The sequence below is a fragment of the Anolis carolinensis genome, chromosome 6 (genome assembly GCF_035594765.1).
Source record: "Anolis carolinensis isolate JA03-04 chromosome 6, rAnoCar3.1.pri, whole genome shotgun sequence".
NCBI lineage: Eukaryota > Metazoa > Chordata > Lepidosauria > Squamata > Dactyloidae > Anolis > Anolis carolinensis.
This window is the reverse complement of record NC_085846.1, coordinates 118,247,207-118,266,404: the sequence shown is the minus strand read 5'-3', so window position 1 is coordinate 118,266,404 and position 19,198 is coordinate 118,247,207. Positions and strand designations below refer to the sequence as shown.

General features: G+C 43.4%; 1 protein-coding gene across 6 annotated transcripts in view; it reads left to right on the top strand.

Moving 5' to 3' along the window:
* The window catches only part of tbrg4 (transforming growth factor beta regulator 4), a 30,238-nt gene that overhangs the window by 7,758 nt on the left and 3,282 nt on the right, over positions 1–19,198 (top strand). For all 6 annotated transcript variants that reach the window (XM_062957574.1, XM_062957572.1, XM_062957571.1 and 3 more), the window contains 8 exons: positions 595–918; positions 2,560–2,731; positions 4,352–4,509; positions 5,545–5,655; positions 7,120–7,264; positions 11,334–11,585; positions 14,781–14,895; positions 16,706–16,820. In XM_062957574.1, coding sequence (XP_062813644.1) covers positions 595–918; positions 2,560–2,731; positions 4,352–4,509; positions 5,545–5,655; positions 7,120–7,264; positions 11,334–11,585; positions 14,781–14,895; positions 16,706–16,820 — 1,392 coding nt within the window. The remainder of the gene's footprint in view (positions 1–594; positions 919–2,559; positions 2,732–4,351; positions 4,510–5,544; positions 5,656–7,119; positions 7,265–11,333; positions 11,586–14,780; positions 14,896–16,705; positions 16,821–19,198) is intronic.

Sequence of the window (19,198 nt, the reverse complement as noted above, 5' to 3'; positions counted from 1 at the left end):
CACTCTTGAGTCCCTTTGGGGAGATAGGTAAAGGTAAAGGTTTCCCCTGACGTTAAATCCAGTCATGTCTGACTCTGGAGGTTGGTGCTCATCTCCATTTTTAAGCTGAAGAGCCGGCGTTGTCCGTAGACACCTCCAATGTCATGTGGCCAGCATGACTGCATGGAGCGCCGTTACCTTCCCACCGGCGCGGTACCTATTGATCTACTCACATTGGCATGTTTTCGAACTGCTAGGTTGGCAGGAGCTGGAGCTAACAGCAGGCGCTCATTCCGCTGCCCGGGATTTGAACCTGGGACCTTTCGGTCTGCAAGTTCAGCAGCTCAGCGCTTTAACGCACTTTGCCACCGGGGCTTCGTGGCGATAGAGAGGTATATAAATAAAGTTGTATTATTGTTATTATTATCAGCAGTTTGCAATTTTAGAGTTGAGATCAGCAGCAAACAAGTGCATCTGGCTATCAGCATTCGGCAAATAGATGCATGTCCAAGGGCTTGGCCACTTTGGTGGGACTGGGAACAGTCCATCTGCACAGGCAAGTCACCCCTCCAAATGGCTTCAGATCAAGCCCGTTCTCCCATGTTCCCTGCCCAGGTGTCCCGGGTGTGGAACGCCGCCTTGACCCACCTCCTGCGCAGCCTCTACCTGCTGGGCCTGGACCGGCGCCGGAAGGAGCTGCTGTCGGTGGAGCAGGAGGTGCGCTGGCGGCTGCGGCGGCTGAGCTTCCGGCACCTGGCCTCTCTGGCCGAACAGGTGGCCGCCGGAGCCCCGGAGGGAGGGCAGAGCGTGCTGCTGAGTGACCTGGTCAAGCAGCTGGAACTGCGCTGGACGGAGATCGAGGACACCAGGACCGTGGTGGGCCTGATGGGCAAAGTGGGGGCACTCTCCCCCGTCCTGATGGAGCGCCTGGAGGACAAGGTACGGATTCCTATTAAGGGAGACAAGGGAACACAGAATTGTTATAATTTTATGTGACTTGTTTTATACTTATGTACCGTTTAACCTATTTTATGTTATATGTGCACCCTGGAGTGCCTTTGTAAGCCGCCCTGAGTCCCTTTGGGGAGATGGTGGTGGGATATAAATAAAGATAATGATGATGATGATGATGATGATTATATGATGATGATTATTAAGAGGCTTCCTTTTTTTTTTAAAGCACACTAGACTCTCAGTTAACAGGCAGCGGGGGATTGGTAGGTGTCAAATAAATGGTATAAATGGGGCCGGGCTGTGGCGCAGCTGTCTTAAATCACTCTGACCATGAGGTCATGAGTTCGAGGCCAGCCCGTGGCGGGGTGAGCACCCGTCAATTAAAAATAAAAAATAGCCCCTGCTCGTTGCTGACCTAGCAACCCGAAAGATAGTTGCATCTATCAAGCAGGATATAAATTACCACTTATAAAGTGGGGAGGCAAGATTAACTAATTTACGACCTGGAATGAGGAAGTGCCGTCAGTGTGGATGATGAAGCAGCTGCTCCCCCCTGTGGCCAGAATCGAACATCCCCTCAGAAGAAGGTTAACTTGCCTCTGTGTGTGTCTCTCAGTCCCTGTTTGATGTGTTTATGGGCATTGAATGTTTGCCCTATGTGTGTTATAATGTGATCCGCCCTGAGTCCCCTTCGGGGTGAGAAGGGCGGAATATAAATACTGTAAATAAATAAATAAATAAATAAATATATCTGGTTGCTTAAGAGTGAACATTAAAAATAGTCCTAACTCATACTATACCACATACTATATCATGAACTCTTCTGTGAATATATACAACTTTGTGATTAATGTGGATATTTGTGCAGATTCTAAGTCATCATATTTTTGTTTGACTACGTTTGTGATTTCATTCATTGATATTAGGTTTAATTTGATGTGAGGTTTTAATGTTTTTATATGTGGGGTTTTTCACATGTGGTTTTTTCTGGGATTTTATGTCAGTATTCATTTGTTTTTACAGAGGCATTGAATGTTTGCCGTTGTATGTTCAAATCCGCCCTGAGTCCTCCTGGTGAGAGAGGGTGAAATACAAATAAACTTTTATTATGTGGTTGTTGTGTGTTTTCTGGGTTGTATGGCCATGTTCCAGAAGTATTCTCTCCTGTTGTTTCACCCACATCTACGGCAGGCATCCTCAGAAGTTGTAAGGTATATACCTCTGAGGATGCCTGCCATAGATGTGGGCGAAACGTCAGGAGAGAATACTTCTGGAACATGGCCGTACAGTCCGAAAAACACACAACAACCCTGTAATTTCGGCCATGAAAGCCATTGACAACATAACATTTTATTATTATTACTATAAACTCTATGCAACACACTTTAAGCAGCTGAGGGGGAAAAGGAAGGGGCCTGAGGCTGTTAGGAATGGTGGGAGTTGGAGTCCAAAACACCTGAGTGCCCAAGTTGGTCCATGCCTACTGCAGTTGGTCCATCCTGATATCACAGCTAGAAAGGGGATTGTGTTTTGAACTCATTCCTCCTTTGGGGGAAACCATGCCGTTTGATGTCACCCCTTTGCTGAGAGATCTGTGTATTTGACCCCGGCTGTATTCGCCCTCAGGGCCTGGAGATGGCTGAGCAGTTCAGCCCAGAAGATACCCGGAGAGTGGCCTTGGCCCTGGCGCTCCAGAACCGCCGCTCCGTCCCGCTGCTCCGGGCCTTGTCCTACCACTTGGTCCAGAAGCACTTCACCCTCAGCCCCACCATCCTCCTGGACCTGGCCTTCGCCTATGGTGAGCGGGGTGGACCTCTTCTTTCGCCTCTCTCTATTCCAGTGATTCCCAATCCTCTTTTGACCAGGGACCGCTCTCTAACATTGATACCAAAAGGGTTAAAAATCAGTTTTTGGTCAACTTTAGATTCGTTTTGGGGTGCTGATTCAGAATATTGCATTGGATAGACCACATCAGGTCTAGTTTCTGACACAGAACATATGCCGTCCAGTAGTCACCAGCAGAAAACCATATTTAATCATCTAGAGCTGATGTGGTCCGTCCAAGGCAATTTTCTGAATCAGCACCCCAAATAATCCCAGGAACAGGCCTAAAAACGAAGACACCAAGATTTTTTTTTGGTTGGGCTGTGTTATTATCCGTAGCAGTAACGGTGAGCCACAAACGATATTTTTGTTTTTGTGGACCACTGGTGATCCACGGGCCACAAGTTGGGAACCACTGCTCTATTCAGTACAGTATGTTCACAGCAGTGCAGATGGGATGCAGAAGTGCATGCCTTCCTTTTCCTGCCATGCAAAGGGATTGGAAGGTTGGAAAGAGCACAGTCAATGGGAAATAACAAAAATAGTTTGGATCCTTAGCAGACTATTACTTGGCAGAGCATATTGTTGTGACCTGCCTCAAGTTGTGAGGAGAGACTGGTAAGAATTATTATTATTATTATTATTATTATTATTATTATGACACAGCAAACAAAATAGACATGCACAAAATCACAAGTCGAACACTTCCCAAGTGTCTAGGACTGTGTGATGTATTTTTGGATTATGCACACAGATCCCAGCAGGGTGGCCTTTTGCAGCTGGCAGATCATAATTTTGTCAATGTCTATTGTTTCAAAATGCCGGCTGAGATCTTTTGCCACAGCACCTAATGTGCCCATCACCACCGGGACCACCTGCACTGATTTCTGCCAGAGTCTTTGAAGTTCAATCTTGAGGTCCTGATAGCGGCTGAGTTTTTCCTGTTGTTTTTCGTCAATGCGACTGTCACCTGGGATGGCAACATCAATGATCCAAACCTTGTTCTTTTCCACAACTGTGATGTCTGGTGTGTTGTGTTCCAGAACTTTGTCAGTCTGGATTCGGAAGTCCCACAGTATCTTTGTGTGCTCATTTTCCAATACTTTTGCAGGTTTGTGATCCCACCAGTTCTTTCCTGCAGGGAGGTGGTACTTGAGGCATAAGTTCCAATGAATCATTTGGGTTATTATTATTATTATTATATCATTAAAAGGAGAATTAAATATACGAACGGATGTTCTAAAGATAACTGGGACTCGAAATTGAAAGAGCAGTACAAGGAAAATACAAGGAACTGAATCAGACTATCTCCATTGCCCATGCCTGGTCTATCTACTCTTTACCCTGAGACAATAACAGTAAGGTTTTAATCATGCCAGCGTATCCTGAGTATTTTATCTCCTCTTCCTTACCATAGGCTCATATCTTGCATGGTCTATTCTGCTCTAGGCACCAAATACATGGGGGGATATTTTACTTTGCTCCCATTCCCGGCCTCTTTCTTTCCCCTTTGGCCGCGCTCCACCGCATCCTGTTCTGTGCTCAGTTTCCTTTCCTTGTTCACCATCTGTTTCTCCCTTCCCTCCCTCCCCAGGGAAGCTGAATTTCCACCAGACGCAGGTGTTCCAGAAGATCGCCTCCGACCTCCAGCCCCGCGTCCCTGAGCTCTCCCCAGTCGAAGTGGTGCGCTGCGTCAAGTCCTTTGCTTACCTCAAGTGGCTCAACCTGCCCCTCTTTGAGGCCGTTGCGCAGGTGAGCTGCTGGGAGGGGGCCAGGGGCCAGGGGGGCCTCCAGCATCGCTTGCCATTCTTATAGAGCCCTAGATTGGGGAGGGAGGGACCCCCAAGGGCCATCCAGTCCAGCCCCCCCCTGAGAAGGAGACTTCACTGGACTTTCAGGTAATAATAACAACAACAACAACAACACAATAAAGTCTCACTTATCCAACATAAATGGGCCGGCAAGACATTGAATAAGCAAAGATGTTGGATAATGAGGGATTAAAGAAAATCCTATTAAATGTCAAATTACGTTATGATTTTATAAATTAAACACCAAAACATCATGTTTTACAACAAATTGACAGAAAAAGCAGTTCAATACACAGTAATGTTATGTAGTAATTACTGTATTTATGAATTTAGCACCAATATATTGCAATGTGCTAAATTACTGTATTTATGAATTTAGCACCAATATATTGCAATGTGGGGGTCTCTGGTGGCACAGTGTGTTAAAGTGCTGAGCTGCTGAACTTGCGGACCAAAAGGTGCCAGGTTCAAATCCCGGGAGCGGAATGAGCGCCCGCTGTTAGCCCCAGCTCCTGCCAACCTAGCAGTTCGAAAACATGCCAATGTGAGTAGTGTACGTTGTTGTTTTATGATTGAAAACCGCCCTGAGTCCCCTCGGGGAGATAGAATGGCATATAAATAAAGTTTTACAGTGATTTATTGCAGCTGGCTACTAACCCGGCAGACAGTTACAGTGCCACCTTAGCAATATGGAATTTCGAAATCCTATAAATAAACAGGTTCTGAGAACAAGCCATTCATCATTTGAGAGAATTGGGAAAAAATAGAAGTCCAGGTTTGCTGGAGGAACTTTTGAGTTTGGAAAATAGGCCAGAGCACTATAGGATTTGCAGCTCTTTAATGCATTGGTTGAAACTATTTGTTTGGCATTTTGTGATTTCTGTTTCTTTGATGAATGAATGGAAAAGTAAGATGGAATAGTTCGTAGCGAAGACACTCACCGCTTCTTCTCCTGTGTTTCTCCTTCTCTTTTTAGTACGTCATGGACAACGCAGGCAAAGTCACCCCGGTCCAGCTGAGCAACGTCATCCTCGCTTTTGCTCGCTTGAACTTCCAACCCAGCAACAAAGAGGCCTTCTATAAAGTGGTACGTAATTGCTTTATTTGCGGTGCTGGGGCATGAGCAAACATTCGTGAATTTGTAAACACAGTAATTACTACTTAACATTACCATGTATTTAACTGCTTTTTCTGATGATTTGTTGTAAAACATGATGTTTTGGTGCTTAATTTGTAAAATCATAACGTAATATGACGTTTAATAAGCTTTCCCTTAATCCCTCCTTATTATCCAACATCAGCCCCCTCCTTAATTGCCTTTCGTTTGCAAATTAAAACCTTTCTGTGGAGCCAGCCCTTCCCAGACAAATGAAAATAGGCACTGACAGTTTGATAATTTTTTTAATAATACAGTAGAGTCTCACTAATCCAAGCTAAACAGGCCGGCAGAACCTTGGATAAGCGAATATCTTGGATAATAAGGAGGGATTAAAGAAAAGCCTATTAAACATCAAATTAGGTTATGATTTTACAAATTAAGCACCAAAACATCATGTTATACAACAAATTTGACAGAAAAAGTAGTTCAATACACAGTAATGTTATGTTGTAATTACTGTATTTACAAATTTAGCACCAAAATATCACGATATATTGAAAACATTGACTACAAAAATGGCTTGGATAATCCAGAGGCTTGGATAAGCGAGGCTTGGATAAGTGAGACTCTACTGTAATTGACAAATAACTTCAGGTTATCTTTAATATGGTGCTTGCTGTAAGTTTTTTAAAATTGTTTTATTTGATATCTTAATTGGGTTTTAATCAGGATATGATGTTTTAATTGATTATATATTGCTGTTAATGTATTTGTATGAATTTTATATGCTGTACGCCGCTTTGAATCCCACCCACAGGAAAAAAGCGGGATAGAAATGAATAAATTATTATTATTATTATTATTATTATTATTATTATTATTGACACAACGATGTTGTATGACACAGCAAACAAGATAGACATGCTGGATTTCGTTTCACAAAACCACAAGTCAAACACTTCCCAAGTGTCTAGGACTGTGTGATGTATTTTCGGATGATGCGTGCAGATCCCAGCAGGGTGGCCTTTTGCAGTTGGCAGATCGTAATTTTGTCAATGTCTATTGTTTCCAAATGCCGGCTGAGATCTTTTGGCACGGCACCCAATTATTATTATTATTATTATTATTATTATTATTATTATTATTATTATTATTATTTTCGCTTATCCAACATTCTGCCGGCCTGTTTATGTTGGATAAGTGAGACTCTACTGTATTATAAATAGAAAATAATACTGTACTTTTAAACTTGGAACAGGAAATCTTTTCGGATTTTGTTACAAGTTAAAATATTGACAAGTCCAGCCCAAATCTGGCTGTGGCTGGTCTTCAGCAATGCGCTGCCTCTTCGAGGTGCCAAGCAAAAGTCGGATCTTTATCACATGTTAACTCTTCTTTAGCCTTTGAAGCTGTTCTGACAGGAGCATTGACTCTTCTTCTACGTGTCTCTAGGTCCACGAAAGGCTGGGCGACTGCCTGGATGACCTGGAGCCCCACCTGCTGCTGGACCTGGTCTGGTCGCTCTGTGTGCTGGAGCAAGCCCAGGTTGCCCACCTGCAGAAGGTGCTGGAGCCCACCTTCCACGCTCGCTTCTTAGGTAGGCCCAGAGGGTCCAGTGCGTTTGTATGGGACTCAAAGTCACATTCCAGAGGGTTTTCTTACACATGGAAGACTCAGAGGTGGTTGGGCCAGACTTTATTTATTTATTTCGTGTCAAAAGCATTGCATAACAAATACATTTTAAAATGATGAAAAAAAAAAGGAAATCACAAGCCAACACCCAAAAGCATTGGGGCCAGACTCTTCCAATGAAATATTATCTGGAGCAGGAATCGTGGGAGTTGGAGTCCAAAGCACCTGGAGGGAGGGCCTAAGTTAGCCCAGGCCTGTCCTAGAAAGACCTGCAGATGCCTAGATGGGATTTCTCTCTCGTTCCTCCGGTGCAATTATTATTTAATCTGTGGATAATGGGAATGGCAACCCAAACAGCATTTGTGGCTCTGAGGTTGGGGAATGGGTAAAGGACTGTGGAGAGGGAGTATTAATTAATTATATCTATATATATAAAAGGATAACGTTGCGGGCGCAGTGACTATAACAACAAAACTAAACATCCCAGAAATACGAAATTTGGCAACACAATGCAAAAGGCTTGCCTCCAGGTTACAACAACACAACCACACCACAAAACCACAATCCAGACCCACAACACTCACAACAATGCATCATGCGATAACAACACAACTAAACGCCCCAGAAATACAAAACTTGGCAACACAATGCAAAAGCCTTGCCTCCCGGTTGTAACAACACAACCACACCACAAAACCACAATCCGGACCCACGAAACACAACAGTGCATCGTGACTATAACAACACAACTAAACGCCCCAGAAATACAAAACTTGACAAAACAATGCAAAAGCCTTGCCTCCCAGTTGTAACAACACAACCACATCACAAAACCACAATCTGGACCCACAAAACACAACAGTGCATCGTGACTATAACAACACAACTAAACACCCCACAAATACAAAACTTGGCACACAACTAAACGCCCCACAAATACAAAACTTGGCACACAACTAAACACCCCACAAATACAAAACTTGGCACACAACTAAACGCCCCACAAATACAAAACTTGGCACACACCTAAACGCCCCACAAATACAAAACTTGGCACACAACTAAACGCCCCACAAATACAAAACTTGGCACACAACTAAACGCCCCACAAATACAAAACTTGGCACACAACTAAACGCCCCACAAATACAAAACTTGGCACACACCTAAACGCCCCACAAATACAAAACTTGGCACACAACTAAATGCCCCACAAATACAAAACTTGGCACACAACTAAATGCCCCACAAATACAAAACTTGGCAACACAACGCAAAAGCCTTGCCTCTCAGTTGTAACAACACAACCACACCACAAAACCACAATCCGGACCCACAAAACTCACAACAACACATTGTGACTATAACAAATACAAAATTTGACAACACAACTCATCCACCTCCCCAATCCCTACATTCACACTTGGCCTCCAAAAAAACAATTACAATAATAACAACGACAACAACAATAAGAATCAACACCATCACAGGCAAGAAACAGCCAGGCACTGAGGCTGAGAGGCCAGTCAGTGCTACACTGGGCCTCCAAAAAACAATACAGTAGCATCTAACTTATCCAACCTTCATGACCACTACAACAACAACAATAATAAACAGCTACACAGGCAAAACAAAAAAAAGACTATTGTACCACAATAAAAATATAAACCGCACTCAGCAGAATCAGACATTACAACTAACAACAAACCAAAGACAACAGGGATCTCAAGCAATTATCAATCAACACAAAAATTGAAGAAGGTAACAGACTTCAAATACTACTACTAATGTGAGTATAAAGAAGGGTGGAGGTGACAGCATAAATACAACCTAATGTAGACTGACCAACACCACCAGACTAAGCCACAGCAACGCGTGGCCGGGCACAGCTAGTATATTATATAATTATAACCACTGCCACCAGTATAAAGATGTTTTTATTTAAACACTGCCACCAAATGTAAAGATGTTTATAATGCGGCCACCAGATGTAAAGGGGATTATCAACGCTTGCCACCACTATGAGAAGATGCAGCCACTAGCTACACACAGAGGAGACCTTTTAAATTTTGGTTTTCTTCCTTCTTGTTGTTTACTCTTGATGGTAATATAAGTGACAGAAGCTGAGATGTTTGAAGAACAATAACACATTTATTCAGGCACAAAGCTTAATGGTTACAGTAACTTTCTCTTTAGAGGCACTTTGATTAACAGTTGCAAAGCTAGACTGAGGTGTTTCAAACGCCTTAAAATGTCACTTCTTTCTCTACTGCTTTAAACTGCAGTCACCCTGTGAATTGCAATCACAGATTATCTGTTCCTTATCAGGAGACAGACTACCTTAAAATAAGTCACCAAACTTATTTTAAACTGACTCAAAATTAAGCATTTGAGCCTCCCTGATCCCTTCAACTGAGGATCAGTCTTCACTGTACCTCATCAGGGCACAGACTAACTGCTTCTTTTCAAATCTGCACTTCTCCACCAAAATGGCAGTTGGCTCCGCCCACTTCTCCATGGCAACCAACTCATGAGTGCAGAGATGCAATAACTGAAATATTGACCCTTTTAAAACACAATACATGACATCTGTAAACTAAAAAAATCACACTTCATTACAAGGACATTTTAAAGTCAGGCATCAGATCCACAAGACTTGTATCTAGATCAAACATGGGCGAACTTGGGCCCTCCCTCCAGGTGTTTTGGACTCCAATTCCCACCATTCCTAACAGCCTCAGGCCCTTTCCTTTCCCCCCTCAAGCATGTGGTGTGGGAGGGGTTATAGACATGTGATTGTACTCAGCATGTTCAGATGCAGGACTCCGTTTTGTAGTCAGTCTGCATATATGTGTTGTGATGAATGGTAAACACACTGACTTTAAGAGAGAGCAAAGGTGTGTGTCTACACCAGCCATGGGCAAATTTTGGCCATTTTGAGGCCTTTTCCAGGCAAGGAAGGCTTTGGGAAGGCACCTGGAGGGAGGGCCCAAGCTGGCCCAGTCCTGATCTAGATGCAAAACTCACTCTCCTAACTAAACAAAACCTACCGTATCACAACTATCACAACTCCCATCAGCTCAAGTCATGATGTCTGATGAAGAAGAATACAGGAGTTCTAGTTATAGATGAGTATTTCTCCTTTAGTCAGGAGCTGGAATTAAGAAGCAGCCACGAGGTGGCACTGTCTCTCAAGAAGGAAAGGGAACGTACTCATCAGCCGCAAAGGTGGGGAGCAAAACCACCCCAGGCCCACACAGGGAACACCTAAAACATCTGCAAAATGGGGACGGGAAGGGACGCAACATCACTTATGATCATCCTTGCAAATCAGGCTTGCTAATTTCACCCTTCACGCTTGGTTAAAAGACATTGGTCCTGGACATTCCCACAAGTATAGATCCACTGCACTGTGACGCAAGCTGGTGAGCAGCCTGCTGCAATAAATCACTCTGACCATGAGGTCATGAGTTCGAGGCCAGCCCGTGGTCAATTAAAAAATAAAAAATAGCCCCTGCTCGTTGCTGACCTAGCAACCCGAAAGATAGTTGCATCTATCAAGCAGGATATAAATTACCACTTATAAAGTGGGGAGGCAAATTTAACTAATTTACGACGTTGGAATGAGGAAGTGCCGTCACAGTGGATGAAGAAGCAGCTGCTCCCCCCTCTGGCCAGAATCGAACATCCCCTCAGGAGAAGGTTAAATTGCCTCTGCGTCTGTCTCGGTTCTATGTGTATATGGGCATTGAATGTTTGACCTATATGTATATAATGTGATCCGCCCTGAGTCCCCTTCGGGGTGAGAAAGAAGGGCGGAATATAAATACTGTAAATAAATAAATAAATTGCTTGACCACCATCGGATCCTCCGACTATGCCAGGCACAGATGCAGGCAAAACATCAGGAGGAAATGCTGCTAGAACACATTGGAAACCACACAACACCCCAGTGATTCTGGCAATACATAATGTTCGCTGCCTGTCCCTTTCCTGCCCTTTGGCCTCAGGTGTCTTTCTCTGACCCCTTGCAGGTGACCAGTCCCCAAAGGGCCGGAACTACCAGCTGAAGCTGCTGCACATCAACGCCACGGCCCGGCTGGAGTGCCCCGACTACGAGGGGCCTTTCCTGCCGGAGGAAGAGGGGTCCCTGTGGGTCAAGGAGCTGCAAGGAGAGCGGAAGGCCAGCCCTTTGCAGAGCGGCTTCCGGGAAGCGCTGAGAGCCGTGGCCGGAGAGGAAGGGAAGGTGCGCTTCGAGGTGGACACTCCCTGGGGATGGCTGCTGGGTGAGTCCCATCCGTCTCTTGCTCATAGGAATATATTTTCATAACCTGTTAAGATTATGATTCCAATATGGTTAAACATTCGTGCAGAGCAGTAAAAACGCAGACGACTAGGGGTTTATGTGAGCAGAGGTAAAAGGAAATTAAACAGTAAGACAAAATATCCAGCCTCCCTTTCCCTTTAAAAAGTCATGCGCATAAAATAAGCATCAGAGACATCAAATAAAATAGCAAAAATATGTTTACTCACAATCTTGTATGATGATGGTCATACAGGCAAAAAACATCTTAGTTCCAAAGAAAAACAGTTCAGGAAACTACATATCTCTTAACAGACAGGAACATCAGCATGGCATGGTCAGGAGCAAAGAGGAAGAGACAGGAAGAGGCATCTGTACATCACTTCCTGTGTGTCCCCAGAAAGGATACACCCATTTCCCATTTCATATGCAAAACCCTTAATTGGTGGCTTCAACTCTGTAATGCATCTTGGCACAGGTTACTAAGCAACAGACATAACTAACTACATAAACCATCCCACATTGAAAATGCATGCATGATTGCTTAGATAACCCAACACTTGCGTTGCATTGAGAGAGGGCCAGGGGGTGGTGGAACCATGACTCCCTTCTTGTAGTGGTCATCTTAGAATCATAGAATCATAGAGTTGGAAGAGACCCCATGGGCCATCTAGTCCAACCCCCTGCCATGCAGGAAAGCACAATCAAAGCACCCCTGACAGATAGCCATCTAACCTTTGTTGAAAAACCTCCAAGGAAAGAGCTTCCACCAGACTCTGAGAGTATTGGAAGTAACTGCACCCAGTCTCTAGGCACATATTCCTTTGGAAATAAATGGCAATCATTATTTATTATTACAGTAGAGTCTCACTTATCCAAGCTAAACGGGCCAGCAGAACCTTGGATAAGCAAATACCTTGGATAATAAGGAGGGATCAAGGAAAAGCCTATTAAACATCAAATTAGGTTATGATTTTACAAATGAAGCACCAAAACTTCATGTTATACAACAAATTTTACAGAAAAAGTAGTTCAATACACAGTAATGTTATGTTGTAATTACCGTATTTACGAATTTAGCACCAAAATATCACGACATATTGAATACATTGACTACAAAAATGGCTTGGATTATCCAGAGGCTTGGATAAGCGAGGCTTGGATAAGTGAGACTCTACTGTATTATTATTTATTTATTTAGTATATTTATATATACCGCCTTTCTCACCCCTGGGGGGACTCAAAGCAGTTTACAACATATTAATGGCAAGAATCGCAGGGTTGTTGTGTGTTTTCCGGGCTGTCTGGCCATGCTCCAGAAGTTTTCTCTCCTGATATTTTGCCCACATCTATGGCAGGCATCCTCAGAGGTTGTGAAACGTCAGGAGAGAATGCTTCTGCAACATGGCCATACAGCCCGGAAAATGCACAACAACCCTATAATAATTAATAAAAACAAGAATATTAATAGTAATAATAATAATAATAATAATAATAATAATAATAATAATAATAGAAACCAGTATGGGTGGTCCCGGTGGTGATTGGCACATTGGGTGCCGTGCCAAAAGATCTCAGCCGGCATTTGGAAACAATAGACATTGACAAAATCACAATCTGCCAACTGCAAAAGGCCACCCTGCTGGGATCTGCACGCATCATCTGAAAATACATCACACAGTCCTAGACACTTGGGAAGTGTTTGACTTGTGATTTTGTGATACGAAATCCAGCATATCTATCTTGTTTTCTGTGTCATACAATGTTGTTGTGTCAATAATAATAATAATAATAATAATGACCTCATAATTGTGTTAAAAAAGAAAGTATGGGTCGTTGATGTTGCAATCCCAGATGTCAGCAGAATCAACAAAAAGCAACTGGAAAAGCTGACACAATACGCGGATTTGAAGATCGAACTGCAAAGACTCTGGCACAAGCCAATCAAGGGACCCAGTGGTGATTGGCACACTGGGTGCAGGGCCTGAAGACCTTGGCCAGAACTTGAAAACAATCAAAATTACCATCTGTCAGTTGCAAAAGGCCAACTTACTCAGATCTGCATGAATTATTCGCCAATACATCACATAGTCCTACACACACACCAACATGTGATCCCAATACAAAGGCCAGCATAGTGATCTTGTTTGCTGTGTACTAACCTAGTTGTGTATATAATAATAATAATAATAATAATAATAATAATAATAATAATAATAATAATAATAATACGCATCATCCGAAAATACATTACACAGTTCTAGACACTTGGGAGGTGTCCGACTTGTGATCCCAATACAAAGGCCAGCATAGTGATCTTGTTTGCTGTGTACTAACCTAGTTGTGTATATAATAATAATAATAATAATAATAATAATAATAATAATAATAATAATAATAATAATAATAATATAAATCATCCAAAAATACATCACACAGTTCTAGACACTTGGGAGGTGTCCGACTTGTGATCCCAATACAACAGCCAGCATAGTGATCTTGTTTGCTGTGTACTAACCTAGTTGTGTATATAATAATAATAATAATAATATGCATCATCCGAAAATACATCACACAGTCCTAGACACTTGGGAGGTGTCCGACTTGTGATCCCAATACAACAGCCAGCATAGTGATCTTGTTTGCTGTGTACTAACCTAGTTGTGTATATAATAATAATAATAATAATAATAATAATAATAATAATAATAATAATAATATGCCTCATCCGAAAATACATCACACAGTCCTAGACACTTGGGAAGTGTTCAACTTGTGGTTTTGTGATATGAAATCCAGCATATCTATCTTGTTTGCTGTGCCATAATAAAATAATAATAATAATAATAATAATAATAATAATATAACACTATTAGTGTTATATAGGGTGGGGTATAAATAAAGATAATATAATATAATAATAATGTGTATTAGTGTTATATGGGCTAAACCGCTGTACTGCAGAAATTCCTGCCGATTGCTGTGTCATAATAATAATAATAATAATAATAATAATAATAATAATAATAATATAAAACACAAACACTAAGATCAAACTGGCTTAGAGGACGTAAACTCCACTGCCAGGAATGTGTCTTCGTGGCAATTTGTAGCATCCGACTTTGTTCCCTTGGGGAGACCATCAGGCTGATGGATTTCTCTCCTTGTCTCTTTGCAGAGGCCGAGATGGTGCTTGACAGTGACAACCGGCCTTTGCCTTTGGCAGATTTTCCTGCTGCTCCTCTTCTGCCTAGATCTGGGGCGTCCAAGCCTCTCCTTTCGGGGGTCAAACGGTGAGTTGAGTCTTGTGTTTGTGTATGTGATCCCTGGGCGGGAAAGACACGCATTAGAACAGGCCTGGGCCAACTTGGGCCCTCCCTCCAGGTGTTTTGGACCTACCGGCTGTTAGGAATGGTGGGAGTTGAAGTCCAAAACACCTGGAGGGAGGGCCCAAGTTGGCCCAGGCCTGCATTCAAAGAAGAAAAACACACCCAAAGCAGGGCTCTTGAGCAGGGTTTGGGAGAGAAGGTGGCATCCCTTTGAAGGTGAAATCAGGAAGAAGAGGAAGAGTGGAAGGAAAGGGAAGAGAAGGGAGGGAGAGAGGAAAGAAGGAAGGGAAGAAGAGAAGGGAAAAGGAAGGAAAGGAGGGAGGAATGAGGGAAGGAAGATAGGAAAGAAGGTAAGGGAGGAAGAAAAGGGAGGGAGAAAGGAAGGGAAAGGAGAAGAAAGGGAGGAAGATATTGAAGGAGGAAGAAAGGGAAAGGGGGAATGGAAGGGAGAAGGAAAAAGGAAGCAGGAAGGAAGGAGAAGAAGGAAAGAAGACAAAAAGAAGAAGGAAGGAAGGAAAATAGGAAAGAAGGAAGATAAGGGGGAAGGAAGAAAGGAAGGAAGATAGGGAAGAAGGCAAAGGAGGAAGAAAAGAAGGGAGGAAGAAAGGAAGGGAAAGGAAGATATTGAAGAAGGGAGGAAGAAAGGAAGGAAAGGGGAAAGGGGAATGGAAGGGAAGAAGGAAAAAGGAAGGAGAAGAAGGAAAGAAGACGAAAAGAAGAAGGAAGGAAGGAAAATAGGAAAGAAGGAAGATAAGGGGGAAGGAAGAAAGGAAGGAAGATAGGGAAGAAGGCAAAGGAGGAAGAAAAGAAGGGAGGAAGAAAGGAAGGGAAAGGAAGGGATGAAGATATTGAAGAAGGGAGGAAGAAAGGAAGGAAAGGGGAAAGGGGAATGGAAGGGAAGAAGGAAAAAGGAAGGAGAAGAAGGAAAGAAGACGAAAAGAAGAAGGAAGGAAGATAGGGAAGAAGGAAGAAAGGAAGGAAGATAGGGAAGAAGGAAGGAAAGAAGGCAAAGGAGGAAGAAAAGAAAGAAGGGAGGAAGAAAGGAAGGGAAGGAGGGAGGAAGGGAAGGGAGAAGGGGGGCCGGGCTGTGGCGCAGCTGCCTAGTAACCAGCTGCTATAAATCACTACTGACCGAGAGGTCATGAGTTCGAAGCCCGGGTCGGGTTAAGCCTCCGACCATTAATAGCCCCGGCTTGCTGTTGACCTATGCAGCCCCGAAAGACAGTTGCACCTGTCAATTAGGGAAATTTCGGGACGCTTTATGCGGGAGGCTAATTTACAACACCATAAAACTGCCAGCAAAACACAAGGAAAGGAATGAGGAAGTACAGCCACTTCTGGACGGTGAAGCAACAGCTCCCCCTGTGGCCGGAATCATGAAGCTGGAAAAATGTTAAAAATGCCTCTGAGTCTGTCTAATGTATGTTGTTTGTCTGTTGGCATTGAATGTTTGCCATATATGTGTTCATTGTAATCCGCCCTGAGTCCCCTTCGGGGTGAGAAAGAAGGGCGGAAAATAAATACTGTAAATAAATAAATAAATAAATAAAATAAGGAAGGGGAAGAGGAAAAGGGAAAGGAAGGGGAAGAGGAGGGAGAAGAAAGGAAGGGGAAGAGGAAAGAGAAGAAGGAAGGAAAAAAGAGGAAAAGAAGAAGGAAGGGAGGGAGGGATGTGCTCGTTTGTAGGCCTCAGTCCCCTTCCTGCCCCAGAAGAGAGAGGCCTCCCGTCCTGACCTCCTCTCTCTCTCTCTCTCTCTCTCTCTCTCTCTTCCAGGCTGGCCTTCCTGACCTGGGAGTTCCCCAACTTCAGCAACCGGAGCAAAGACCTGCTGGGCCGCTTCGCCATGGCCAGGAGGCACGTCCAGGCCGCAGGCTTCGTGGTTGTTGACGTGAGTCTCTTCGTGTTCTGCAGAGACGGGGAAAGGCTTGTCTTAAGACTAGATAGAGATACTTGGAGCACTAGCTGATCTACCTGGCCTTGCCCAGGTGGTGTTGGGAAGGCTGCCCACCTGCTTTCTCTCTTCCCCAGCTCTGAGGAGGTCTACTTCACATTGGCTTCATGGCACACACATGTCCCTCCCTTCCTTCCTCCCTGCCTTCCTTCTCCTTTCTTTCCCTTCTTTTCCTCCTTCCTTCCTTCCTTCCTTCTTTCCTCACATCACTTTTCCTTCCCAGTGACATCCCAGAGGGCCACTTCACCTGACAACAAACAAACAGACATATAGATTTATGCCTCATCTTTCCGCTAAATATATATGTGTATATATATATATATATATATATGTATGTATGCAGTAGAGTCTCACTTATCCAACATAAACGGGTCGGCAGAATGTTGGATAAGCGAATATGTTGGATAATAAGGAAGGATCAAGGAAAAGTATATTAAACATCAAATTAGGTTATGATTTTACAAATTAAGCACCAAAACATCATGTTATACAACAAATTTGACAGAAAAAGTAGTTCAATACACAGTAATGCTATGTAGTAATTACTGTATTTACGAATTGAGCACCAAAATATCACGATGTTTTAAAAACATTGACTACAAAAATGCGTTGGATAATCCAGAACGTTGGATAAGCAAGTGTTGGATAAGTGAGACTCTACTGTATATGTATAGGGCACCTGGTGGTGGCACAGTGTGTTAAAGCGCTGAGCTGCTGAACTTGCAGACCGAAAGGTCCCAGGTTCAAATCCCGGGAGCGGAATGAGCGCCCGCTGTTAGCTTCAGCTCCTGCCAACCTAGCAGTTCAAAAACATGCCAATGTGAGTAGATCAATAGGTACCGCTCTGGTGGGAAGGTAATGGCGTTCCATGTAGTCATGCCAGTGGCCACATGACCTTGGAGGTGTCTACAGACAACGCCAGCTCCTGCCAACCTAGCAGTTCGAAAACATGCCAATGTGAGTAGATCAATAGGTACCACTCCAGCGGGAAGGTAATGGCATTCCATGGAGTCATGCCCGTGGCCACATGACCTTGGAGGTGTCTACGGACAACGCCGGCTCTTCGGCTTAGAAATGGAGATGAGCGCCAACCTCCAGAGTCAGACATGACTGGACTTAACGTCAGGGGAAAACCTTTACCTTTACCTATTTATATGTATACTAGCTGTGCCCGGCCACGCGTTGCTGTGGCAAAGTGGTGGTGGTATTGGTTAAAAATTGTTGTGTAATTTTTATTTGACGTTATTTGCAATTTTTTATTAATTTTATTGTAAGTTATATTTTTATTTATTATATTTTATTATTTTCTTGTATTATTTTTAGTTATTTTCTGTTATTATAGTATTTTATTGTATTAATTTTTAGTGTTTTTTATTATTTTTATTGGGTTGCTAGGAGACCAAGTTGGAGGAGCTTAGCCTTCTAACTGGCAGCAATTGGATAAAAGCAATTATTCCTCTCCCTCTAATGAGGACTTTATTTTTCTTTTCTTTTTGTTGTATCAACCTAGAGGCATGGATGAGGGGTTGTGATGTCAATTTTCGAGGTTGTGGGGTGTTTACTTTTGTTGTTTTGTCCGCTGCCGTGATGCCATCACTCTTTTATATATATAGATGTGTATGTTTATGTATGTATGGCTGGAGTCATACTTTAAAAATGTACTTGTACCTGGGACTGCCTGTCATTGCAAGTGGGTCTGCCGTGTGCGGAATCTGGGAATGGGTCGCATTCATGTATCTGCATGCATATATGCGCAGGTGGGGCCAACTCCCATGCGCTCCTCCGCATGCGCCAGGCATCCCGGCCAGACAGGGCTCCCAGCCAGGAAGCCTTGGTCCCGTTCCGCACAGAGCAGCACTTAAGCCGCTGCTGCAAAAGGGCCTGGCTCTGGAGCCGCACCAGAGGAGCCTCACAGGAAGCCGGAGCCAGAAGCTCTGAATAATTCAAGGCAGGAGGCAGCAGCCACTCCCGGTTCTCTCCCTGCTCCCTCCACCTGCAGAGAGGAGAGAGCCAGGCTGGAGACCATACCGTGTTTCCCCGAAAATAAGACAGTGTCTTATATTAATTTTTGCTCCCAAAGATGTGCTAGGTCTTATTCTCAAGGGATGTCTTATTTTTCCATGAAGAAGAATTCATATTTATTGTTGAACAAAAAAAAAACATTTATTATATACCAGGGGTCCCCAAACTAAGGCTCGGGGGCCGGATGCGGCCCTCCAAGGTCATTTACCTGGCCCCTGTCCTAAACTTTAGATTTAGGGTTGACCTAAGTCTATCTGGTTTTGGAGGTCTTTTTGCTTACCTATGTTCTTATG